Source organism: Gavia stellata, chromosome 7, assembly GCF_030936135.1.
Source record: "Gavia stellata isolate bGavSte3 chromosome 7, bGavSte3.hap2, whole genome shotgun sequence".
Classification (NCBI taxonomy): domain Eukaryota; kingdom Metazoa; phylum Chordata; class Aves; order Gaviiformes; family Gaviidae; genus Gavia; species Gavia stellata.
Window position 1 is genome coordinate 20,714,512 of NC_082600.1, and position 12,195 is coordinate 20,726,706.

The 12,195-nt window shown below is 40.8% G+C and overlaps 1 protein-coding gene across 5 annotated transcripts in view; it reads left to right on the forward strand.

Moving 5' to 3' along the window:
- The first annotated feature begins 2,412 nt into the window (after window positions 1-2,412).
- The window catches only part of EML5 (EMAP like 5), a 113,705-nt gene continuing 103,922 nt past the window's right edge, over window positions 2,413-12,195 (forward strand). For all 5 annotated transcript variants that reach the window (XM_059820030.1, XM_059820029.1, XM_059820028.1 and 2 more), the window contains exon 1: window positions 2,413-2,609. In XM_059820030.1, coding sequence (XP_059676013.1) covers window positions 2,413-2,609 — 197 coding nt within the window. The remainder of the gene's footprint in view (window positions 2,610-12,195) is intronic.

Below are 12,195 nucleotides of genomic sequence, written 5' to 3' on the forward strand. Positions count from 1 at the left end.
ATCCAATTAACATTTAAAAGCTTGAAAGAAGTTATTTCAGTTATCATGTACATTCAGTATTTTTTGAACCTACTTTCTCATAAGCTTCAGTTTATGAAGGGCACAGTCTTGCAGTTGTAATCTTACTTTTAGTCTCAATATATTTGTAACTTTATGAAACTGCACAAAATCTTACTAGCAGTTTGATTAAATGTATATCGACATTCAAAACATTTTGTGGAATTCAAGGGGAAGCAATGCAGAAATGCATATTTTTTTGGTTTTTGTTTTTCAAAAGGAAGTCAGTGTTCATTTCTTTTCCATATTATTTCCAGAATGAGACTAAGCGTCACTGTTATAGAATTCTTCTGTAACCTCCTTTCCCATGAAAAGAGCTGGGATAGCAACACAGAACAGCCATGCAGAGTTAACATCAGAGTAGAAAGAATACTACATTTTGTACTTCTAAGATGAGTTAGTTGGGAATTTTCCAGTCTGTTTCCCTGGCTAGTCTCCCATCTTGGGGACTCCTGAGAAACTGTGGGTACCCAAGTTCCAAGGTGCTCTGACTGTTTAGGAAGCAAATAGAAGGGAAGAAGACTGCCTATGATTTTTGTGGAAGTAACATTTGCTTTATCTGTTGGTGAATGTATACAACTTTTTGTCCTGATTAGGGATAAAAGCCTTTTTCTTTCTTTCTTTCAAAAAATTCAAATTTTTCATGGAAGGGGAAGTTTCCTTGGCTGTATATTTGAGTCAAGTTTCAGGCTGCCTGAATCTCTCTGCAGACCTCTGTTATGTGCCTTGTGTTGTTTTCAATAAACGTGTGGGACTGAAAGCTGCATCTGACCCTGGTGTCATGAAAATCCTTATTGTCAGAGCTTGAGAAGAATATCATCTCTTGGTGTTCTAGACTGCAAAAATATCTTAATATAAACCTAATTGACCAGAATGCTTAAATACATGTTTTTACAAGAGAATTCTTTTTCTGAAACAATGAAAGGAATAATATAAGTTTACTCAAGAAAAATTTAAGAGGAAAAACTCCCAGTAATTAAAACGTAAATAGAGTAGCACAGCAAAATGTCTCCAACATGAAGTAACTAGTTAGAAGTAGATGTTTTGTGGAAGAAATGTCAATAGGACTAATGAAATAGTAGAAGGGAAACAGAAGTCAAAGAAATGGAGATTTAAAAATAAATCCTGACAAAATACATACATTTGGAAAGCCAAATCTGTGCTGAAAGTAATAGGAAAATGATTTGGTTTATTTTCAATTGTCAAACCAGGCTAGTTATCCAGGAGCTTTTAGAACAAGTATTCACGTTTATAGCGCAAAACTGTTTGCATGATCATGTAATGTACATTTATTTAGCCAGCTAGGTACTCCGTAGTGTGACAAAGCTGGGAAGGAGCACGTTCTCCTGACCAAAAGTTTGGACGTGGCGGGGGCGTTCCCCCGCACTGCTGCCTCATGCAGCACAGACAAGTCGCTTCCCCATCTGTGAGATGGGAAAATGGTGACTTTCCCATGTAAAACGCTTTGAGATCTAAGGATGAAAACTTGTGTCATGGGGAAATTAAGGCATGGATGGGGAAGTGACTTCTGTGTGGTGTATGAGGCAGGCGGTGGGGTTAAAGGGTTGAATACTAGTCATTAAAAATTACAGCTGACATTTTCTTCTTGGATGAAATGGAGCTGGGCCCTCAGTGAGAGCGGGGTGGGGGGTGGTTTCCACCCTCGGCTGAGGAGGGACTCGCCAGCCCCAGCGGCTGCCGAGGGCCAGGCGGCAGCGGCTCGACAGAAAGGCAAGGAACCGGTATAACCGCCGAAGGGTCAGTAAAAATATAAAACTAAACTTGGGGAAGGGGGAGAAGACACAGCCTCGCTTAAAAAGAAAAAAAAAGGGGAAAAAAAAAGAAACTTTTAAATAAGAAAGCCTCCCCGAAAGCCAAGAAGGGGCGATGGTGAAGCCCGTTATCTCCTGCCCTCTACCCGCGCCGCCATCTCCTCACCGCGGCGCCTCGGCCCGCGCCTCCCGCCGCTCAGCGGTGGCCACCGCGCGTGCCCTTCCCGCGGCCGGCCGCGCAGGCCCGCCTGGCCGCCTGACAGGCTCTGCCCTCCGCGCAGGCGCAGGCCGGGGCGCGCGCGGGGGGGCGCAGAGCGGCGGCGCGCCGCGCCCTCGCTCCGCGTCCCGGGCGGTGTCTCAGTGCAGCCATGTCTGGCAGCGCGAGGCGGCGAGGCGGGCTCGGTCGGCGGCGCCCTCTGTGAGGCGGTGGCGGACGAGCGGCGGCGGCGGGCATTCATGTCGGCGGCCAGGGATTAGCGGGGCGGACATCGAGCCGAGCGGAGGGGGCGGCCGACCCGTCGCCCCCTTCCCGCGGGGTCTCCGGCGGGAGAGAGCCGTACGCGGCTGGCGGGGGCGGGGGGACATGGCTGACCGGAGCGCGCCGAGCTGCCACCTGCGGCTGGAGTGGGTCTACGGTTACCGGGGTCACCAGTGCCGCAACAACCTCTACTACACGGCGGCCAAGGAGATAGTCTACTTCGTGGCGGGGGTCGGCGTGGTCTACAGCCCCCGGGAGCACCGGCAGAAATTCTACCTGGGGCACCAGGACGACATCATCAGGTACCGCCGCGGGCCGCCGGGCCGCATGCCGCGCCGCGCCCCGGCCCCACAGCCCGGCTCGTCCCCTGCCCGCTCCTCCCGCCCCCCTGGAGCGGGGCGCGAGTATCCCCCCGCCGCCGCCTGCCCCAGGTGCTGTCCCGGGCTGCGCCGGCAGTCCGCCTCCCGCGCCCAGTCAGCGCTGTGGGGATCCGGAGAGCGGATCGAAATACATCAAGGACAGTCAGCGCTTCCTCGCCCCCCCCGCCCGGGCTCCGCCGTGGGTAGAAACAGCCTGGAAATGGCTTTTGGCTGTCGGCTTTAACGGGCCGTGCCGTGTTCCCCCCGCCACCGGCGCGCGGTGCTGAAACTTGTACGGGCGCTTCTGCGCCGGGGTGTCCGGCGCGGCACGGCACGGCACGGCACGGCACGGCAGCCTGAGGGTCGCTGCTCGGTCCCCGGCCGCCCATGAATGTCAAAGGGCCGGCGGGAGGAGAAAGAGTAATCTCGTGTGTGCTCTGAAGTACTTTGGCTGCGGAGGAGGTTAATCTGCAGTAGGTAGACCTTTGGCTCACGTTTAAAAGGCGGCGATTACATGGGGAATTAGTGGCCTGCCTGTAACTCGTGCAACTTTTAGGGTAATCTTAAAAGATCAGCCTTTCTTGCAAAATTGAGGCTTCTCCTGTAGCTCAGTAGTTCACTTGGCAGTGAATGTTATTGGGTGCTGAAGTTCATAAAAAAATAATTACAAACTGATGTTGCAGAAGAAATGTGCTGGTATTACTTCTTAAATGTATTTTCACTGTAAGGATGCTTTTATAAGCCTAGTGGTGTTGTGAGATCAATGAGAGAATTTGAAGAGTATGAAGGGCAGGTGTGAGCCTGAGTCATCAATCCTTTCCCTTCCAGTAGGTGTCATTGCGGATGGATTTTAAATTCTGATTTCCTTTGCTCTTCCTGTTGGGGTAAAGAGCTAGCAGTAGACCATTTGTAGGTAATTTACACACAAAATTTGTTTTTCTGATGCTTAGTGCTCCAAGGCCTATCTTCTGTGTGTGTTACTCATATGAGTAACAGGTTTGCCTGCGGAGAGCAGAATAGGTGCTATGTCTTTCATTTAAGCTTTTCAACACACTAGAAAACTTGGTCATCGTGGCCACTTTTTTTTCTTTGTTTAAATCTTCTTGAAGAAATTTAAGTAGTTTTGAAGTATGGCTGTGAATGTCCCTTAGAAGGGTGTCACATCTATAGTATATTTCTCCTTTAGTGGTAAAAATGTGAAGAAAAAAAGTAGGCAGACAATGTACCATTATAGAGTGTTGTACTAGGGGTGTTGAATCAGAAGTCTGAATCACTGTTACTTGCATCATCTAATGCTTTAACATTCTCATTTTAATCCAGGAAAAAGCTTTTCTTAAGATCTGCTAGCAGTCCCTGATGTCAGGTGTTGTGGGAAATCCAGATCTGCAACTTCCTATTGTGCTAAGGAAGTGGTGGCTCATTACTTGTTCTAATCTAAGGTCCAAGGTTGCTGTAGTGTAATATTACACATTTAATACCGTGTATTTGTGAGTGCTTCCAAATGACACCGTTTATTTCAGTAGAATGACTTATAGTACAAGAATTACATGGCTTGAGCTACAACTGGGGAAGTTGTTTATGTTTCCCTGTGACAACAGTTTTTTGCTTGGTGTCTCTCAGTTTTGGTACAATGTGCTACATTTGGCCAAAATGTGACAGAACTTACTGTTCAGGATAGTACTGAAACAAAAAAAATCTGTAAAAAATCAGGAAACCAGAGAGAAAGAATATAATGACTTTATCTGATTTGTGTGGGGATGTACTTCGATTTGTATGGTACCATGATCCGGCGTACTGGAGTTTCTCCTGCTTTGAATTGTACTGATGTTGAGAGAATATAATTCTAAATATGTTAAAGCATTACAGTTTTATGCAGTTAGAATTTTTTATGCTTCTTAAATGCAAAAGCTGTACAGAAATGTTAGTATGCTTAAAGAAGAATGCTTGATTTAAAAGCAGCATGGCTATTTCTAATAGTAAGATCAGACTTGCAGTGATCAGTGTTTCACTTGCTGCTTTTTCTAAAAACAACAAGGTACCATTTAAATGTCATCATCCCATACTTTTCCTCACTAAACTTGGGTACCTAGACATGTTAGTTCTCAATATTTAAAGCAGTCATAGTAGGAAGGTCAAGTATTTAAAAAACGGATTTTTAAAATACCAGAAAACAGGTGCAAAAATGGGATTATATAATATAGTAATCAGTGTTACTAAATTTCTGTCTGAAGATAGCAAATTCAGCTGTTGTATTGCAATAAAATTCATATGTTTTGTGTTTTAATAGGCTCAGCAAGTACCGTCCGAATGCTGAGGCATTTGTGATGTTTTAGCAAAAGCAATGGGAGGACTGAGTGTCTTTTTTACAAGTATAGGATCTCATTTGTGAAAGCAGGTCTGGTGTCTGAAAATCTATATTTAAGGAATCAAACTTCCATGAGCACAGCTCCATAGCTACAGACTAAGCAGTATATATGGCATTCTACATGATGATATTATTAGTACTGTTCATTATGGGAACTTTTATATCATTAGCATGCTTTGGATGTCATTCTAATTTTAAGCGTCAGTCAGGAAGAGAGGAATTGCAATTCCTAAGTCAGAGACCAGCTCTTTATCTTTAATAATAGAAAACAGTATTAGATTAATGGACAGCTAGATTTTCCTTTGGAAAATTTCTTTCTAACACTAGCAGTTAGTTTGTCTTCTTCTGTGAAGATTTACCTCCTTTTATTAAACAAAAACCTATAAACCTGCTGTAAGATTTTTGGTATGATTAGATGTTTTAACATCATTTATTTCCAGTGTAAATATCTAATCTCAATTTTAATCACAGTGTCCACCCCACAGCTCCCCCCTGCCCAGCCTCAGTTAACTGTGTACTGAAAATATGAGACCTCTCTTTCAGTGTTGTGACCCTGAGTTCTATCAAACAGTCTTTTGGAATAGAAAAGGGTAATTAGGATCACTTGGGGCCTCTTCTATTAGTCTGGTTTTTGAATTGAACTATCTCAGTCATTGAGCTCCAATCTATCTCTAAAAGGACTTCTCTTTCTTTCTGGTTAACTTTTGTTTTTTATATTTCGGTTTTTATCTCTTCTGAGAATTACTTTCCAGAAATCAACCCACTATTCTGGAGGACAGAGAATATCATGTTTCTGATCTTATTTATCTCCCATTTCTTAGTCATCTGCACATTTTTATTGTTGAGGTCCTAGGTGTGTGCAGACACTTGTGGAACATGTCACTTAGATGCAGAAGTGCTGTGGAAATTTGTGTCTTTTGGGAGTGCTGATAACTGAGGGGTTTTTTCTTGCATTTTTAGGAGTAAATAAGGAGGAAAATCTTGTACATGAAATCTCGGGTGACTTGCTTTGATAGTGCTATCCATTGCCAGCAGCATAACTTGGACGTCCGCTGTGATTGCAGAAGATAAGATCCCCTATCCAGCATGGGCTGTATATATGTAGGAGATACTAATTTTGAATGAACATGTGAATTATTCCTGCAGAGTTACTGATTTAAACTGTGTGTTCTGTAGGATTTCATAAATCACCAAACTAGCTTGTGAGGTGTAGATTTGTTTGCTTTATGGTAGAGGAGGAAGAAACAATGTCTTGGTGTGTGCAGGTTAGATCTTTCCTTTGTTGTCTCTTCATAATTTTAGGGGTTTAGAGGAGCATGGGTTATTTAATGTAGGCTGTCCTTCCCTTGTCTGAGGGACCTTAGGGGGATCATATTTAATCCCGATCTGTATAAAGATTTCAGAAGATGCCCCCTCAGAGTATTAACCTGTCACACTGGAAACTGATGATCATGTTGAGGCTCCATATTTGTCTGGGCTAGCTAAAGCATATTTATGTACTTTACTTCCTCTGATGGAAGGTGAGAAAATTGGAAACCCTGAACTCATCCACCTTTTTAAATGGCTGTCTGCTGGCAAAAGCCTTTGATGTTACCAGGACTATTCTCTATGCTGGCATGCTCCAAGGAGACTTCAGAATCATTTTTCCTTTTGATGCATTTTTCCCCCCTTTTTTTATTTTTTCTTAATGCCAGCCCTGTGACCGTCTTTTTTTCATGAGCTTCAGAGTTATTGGAATTTTACTGCGAATTAACTTTTCACCTGGCATCAATGATGCTATTGAAAAGCAAAAGCAAAACCTAAGATCAGACCAGTGCCTTTTTTTGAGATCTTTAGTAGACCTGGCAAAAATTCATATTTTGCTTTCCATGACGTCTGTTCTTCAGTTCAAATGTTAGCACTCATTCGTAAGTCTGTCGTGCACCATTATCTCTATGCTGGCCGAAAGTAACGACACAACCACGCAGGTCAAAGAAAGAAGAGGAACTACATTTCTCTGTCAAAGGGAGACAAATTAGGAAGAGTTGTTACCACTCTCGTACTTTTTTAATATCTATCATGTGAGTTAGCTGGCAAATAATAGTGCTGTTGTATATGTTTCCTAGAACTTTATCACCAGTAAACTGTGATTACTTGATTAAGATGTCTGTGCTACATTTAGGTTTTGTTGCTAAAGGTAGTAGCCAGCTCATGTTATGCTAGAAAGAATGCTTGAATTTCTGCTGATAATGCCATCTGTAGCTCTGCTGTAGAGCAACCATAGGCTGTATCTAATAAGTTCATTTCCCTACTTCTCTAGAAATATGTGTATTTTTCCTTGTCTCAGACTAAGCTGGGGGAAAGAAATCATGCATTGTCTGCCCTAGAACTCATGTGAAGTTGTGTTTTTAGGGCAGACATAACTTAAAAAAATTATTCAGAAAACATTAAATTTCTTTACTATTAGGACTTCTAGTACCAGAAGCTAAGAGATCCCCTGCTGCAAAGACAGAGAAGAAAGAAATTGGTACTACATTCAGTTTGGTTAAAAATACCTGGTTCTTTCCCCCTTTGTGCCCCTCTGTATCCAAGAGTGTAGAGAGGTAAACTGCATGCTTACAGAAAGCAGAGGTATATGCAAGACAGGTAGGAAGAATGACAAAGCATTTCTCTTTATTCTGACAGAGATAGGGTTTGGCTGTTTTCAGCAAAATAGTTTACTTGTCTAAATCACAGCTTTTGTTAAGACAGTTTTTCTTATTTGTTGCTGTGAACTCTGTAGGAATCGTCTTGGATTTTGTTTCCCAAGGAACAAAAAGAAGCAGCCAAAACTCTGATCTTTCTGCACACTTTATTTAAGACTGTCTTCTTTTTATATTTCAGAATTTGGCTCAGTCTACAAGAGATTGTCCTGCCTGAGATTTCTGTGGTCTTGCTCCTGTGTTCCAAGGCAAAAGAAACCATTTCTTTCTAGTGTCAATATTTCTGAGGTTCTAGTGTAAATCAAAATCACTAAAATCATGTCTGCTCCCTGGTGTTAGGGCTGTCCACCGACTCTGCTTGAAGGAGATTTTTCTACCTATTGTTGCACCCTCAACGTTAGTCTGACCGTCAGCATCTAAGAAATTGTTAGACTCTGTCAGCTGCTTTCTAAGACTGCTACTAGATAAGCTCTCCAGGAGGCAGGTCCAGGCTTCCTCTGTATGGCTGTCAGCTGTGGTTTGCAAACAGAAATTCTAGCAGTGCAGTGATTAGTCACATCTTACTTTTGAATGACGACTCTGTTCTTTTCCTCATCCTCTCTTTTTGTTAACTATGCATTGTTATGACTTCGGATGACTAGCTGTTGGACTTTTTCTGTAAAGATGCTGTGTATTTCTACGACCTTATTGTATTGTTCTGCCCCCTTTGTTCCCTTTTCATTAGATCCATGTCATGAGAAACCTTATGAAATAAGAGAATATATTTTCTCAGAAAAAGAGCCGAACAGAAGGTTTCACAAGAATGTAGAGGGAAATTATTTTATTTCCATCTTTTCTATTCTTCCAGTAGACTGACACCCTAAGATCCATCCTAGTTCTCAAAAGCCTCAACAAATAATGCAAGTAGTTGGAAGTTAGGGTATCTGCTGTCAGCTTATTGTCTTGTTCTTGTCTGGAATAAATGATGTATGTCTCTGACCTAACTCCAGATGACAGTCAAGCACAAATGTTAAGCAAGAGATATTATGTATAGCTACAAAATTCTATCAGATGGAATTCTGTCAATTGGTTTGGCAGCAGATCTATGAATTTTCACCAGGAATTTCACGATTAGTTGTTTATTTTGAATTCCAGGGAATGTAACTGAATGAATACCACAGTTGCCACATGAGGAGAAATTTCTTCATTATCCATTACATGTGCAACCTCTTCCATCTTTTGAATTACTAGTGTGATAGAGGAAAAACAAGCTTCAGCATGTTCTTGTGAGGAATTCTTTGTATGCCCTGGAATTCTTTGTATGCCCGTGAATTCTAGGCAGTCCGGATCTTCCTTTCCAGAAGAGAACTCTGTTGTTTATTCATTTGCAGAAATGTAATCTCCCAAATGATTTCAACAATCATAGCCTTTGAATAAGGCCAGTCATCCCCCTTTGGATCCTCTAATAACTTTACTGGAGGAAAACAGGAGTAAAATCCATCTTACAGTTATGCCTAAAATGTGAAATGGACCATGCATAGAAACACCTCAAAATGTTGCTTGTGTAATACTTAGGAAACCTACAAGGTGCATACATTCTGGATTATTAGGGATAGTCTTGGGAAACCAGTCTTTGTTCTTAAGTCCCAAAGAAAGTCTTTGGTAGGAATCCTTCCCCTCTGCTGAGCACTGGTGAGGCCACATCTGGAGTACTGTGTCCAGTTCTGGGCTCCCCAGTACAAGAGAGATATGGTGCTACTAGAGAGAGTCCAATGAAGGGCCACAAAGATGATTAAGGAACTGGACCATCGCTCCTGAGGAAATGCTGAGAGAGCTGGGACCATTTAGCCTAGAGAAGAGAAGGCTCAGAGGGGGTCTTACCAATGTATATAAATACCTGAAGAGAAAGTGTAAAGAAGGTGGAGCCAGGCTCTCTTCAGTGGTGCCCAGTGACAGATCAGGTGACTTTCCAACCAAAAATCAAAATTGGAGCCCCAAGCTGAACAGTGGGGCCTTCCAGAATTGGAAGTTCAGTTCCAAAGCTTCAGGATTTTGACTACAAACATCCATTTATGGTCTTCTTTCCACATGCAAATTCAAATAAAAATAATTTCATGTAAGTCTATAGTTAAGGAAATTATTTTTTAAATTATTTTTTCTTGAAGAAAATGAGACATTGAGAATAGATTGTGGGGTTTTGATATGCAATGGAATGTTTACTGTGAAACCTAATAGCTTTAATAGTTTGTTTTCTGCAAAGAAGAACAGGCTTTGGAGTGTGTGCTGGTGCGTCCCTGCTCAAATGTGACAACTGGGGTTCATTCTCCATTCGCACTTGATGAGGAAACCATGTTCTTGCTTCAAAGGATGAGAGCAATGTAATGCTGAAATCATGTAATGTGTACCATTCTGAGAGGTTTATTACAGCAACCCTAATCACTTGAATAGATTAATTCACCAAGCTAATGTACTTCTTTGTGAAGAAGGCATTTTCCTTTTCTGAATACAGTATTTCGAGAGACTGGTTGGTTTTTTTCCCAGAAAGTTTAGATTTGTAACTTAAAAATCAAGTCTTCTCCTTTGCTTATTCTTAGGCTTATATGGTGCCATGTTTGTTTTCTTTATACTAAAGATAAATCCATCTACTCTCACTTTGTCATCTCCAGATGTTCTTTAAGGCCATAATCAGTTTATTTCCCCCCATTAAAGAACTCATGACTTAATGGGACCTAAATTATGTCATAATTAAACTAATCAGTCCTCCTATGAGCCTCTAGCTCAAGTATCTTTTGACTGTCAGTCGAAATGCCATTTCTTACAGCAGAAGTAATTGCTAGGAAAAGGAGTGAGATAATTACTCTGCTGACCGCTTCATTTTATGCCATGGTTCACAAGGACAAAGTCCCAGTTAAGCTCTGTCCAGCTTTTCATGTTAAGTGATCTCAAATTGTCAAATATGTAGAAGTCTGGAGGGAAGATTTGTGTTCATCTCTTAAACAGATCAGAGGGAGAGAGGAGAGAGAATGATCTGCTTTTTCCTTGAGGAAAACAGAGTTTTCTGGGTAGTTCTAGAGCTGTTCTGGAACATGTGTTGTAGCAGGATGGAAGATGTTCTTTGAGGGATTTATTGTCGAATCTTCATTATGGGGTTTTTTTACTGAGAGCTTTGTGTGTCGTCTTTTTAAAATATCTTTTGCTTGGATTTGGTTTGATAAAATGAAAATATTTTAGGAATACAGAATAAAATATTTTCTGGATTAAGTTTTGAAATGGGATTAGAGTGTGCCTGTTGTTTAATATGCGTGCATACCATTGAAAACTTTATTTCTGCTAATTAAAACTACATTAATAGAAATACCAAAAATATCCAACCAGAATTGAACATCTAAAACATACTAGAAGTTGATTAAAGTAGATCAACACGGCAAGGAGCTACAGGCTTATGAGCTTGCCTTCATGCATCATGCTTTTCGTAGCCTGCAGTCACATCACCTTCTGATCTGATTCTGTCAGCACTCACAGGCAGGGTCAGATCAGGTCAATACTTAAATGAGAAAACATCTTGGTGCTGTAGAAAATGCTTTTCTTGATTTGGTAGTTGTCTCTTTTTCTCAGAACTAATGTGACAACATGAGGCTTTAGGACAACATCAGAGAAGAACAGGAAATGTAACCAAAGGCTTAATAATGTTTGATCATTAAAAATTTTAAAGGATTTTCTGCAAAAATTTTGAGGTCTGCCCTAATCTTTTAGCTTTTCCAAATTGCAGTCAAAGCAGTTATTTTTCTGCTTACCTATGTTTTCAATGTTTTAATTTGTTAGTTATCCTCTTGATATAGGTAGGAAAGTAGATTATGTTCCTGGCTGATTTTTAAACAGCATTATGAAATTAACTTATTATTGTGTTTACAATGTTATTATGATCGTGATAGGCAGTAGCTTAGCATGTTTGAATAAAGTAATTCTTTCGAAGGGTTTGTCTGAAGTCAAATGTTTGAGTTTTTTAATGCAAAATTTAAAGTTTCAGTTAAGACATAAAATAAACTTCAGGTTGAAAAGTTAATTATTTAAGAGTTGATTTATTTCCCCACCCAAGTGTTTTAGAATGAAAACCATAGTATACTAGTTCTGTCTGTCATAATAAAAAAATGAGTTTAGATTTTACTGTAATTACTAACACAAGCACTGTAGGCTTTTAAAAAAACATACACCGCTTGAAACAAAACCTGAAATAATTATAAAACCTCCCCCAAACAACAAAAATTATGAAGTTATTTGTAGTTTTATGTAATCTACAATTTGGGGGTTTTAAATTTTTAAGTTTTACAACTAAAACCTTTTTTTTAGGCTTAAAGCTAAAAAGGCCAGAGAATTTAGTTTTACATTTTATAATATCTCAAGGGTTTTTTTTACTTCAAAATGTAGTTTACCCAGTTTTTCAAAATATTATTATATCACTTACAGAGTTACATTTGTGATTTAGGACAGCACTTTTGTCTAGCAT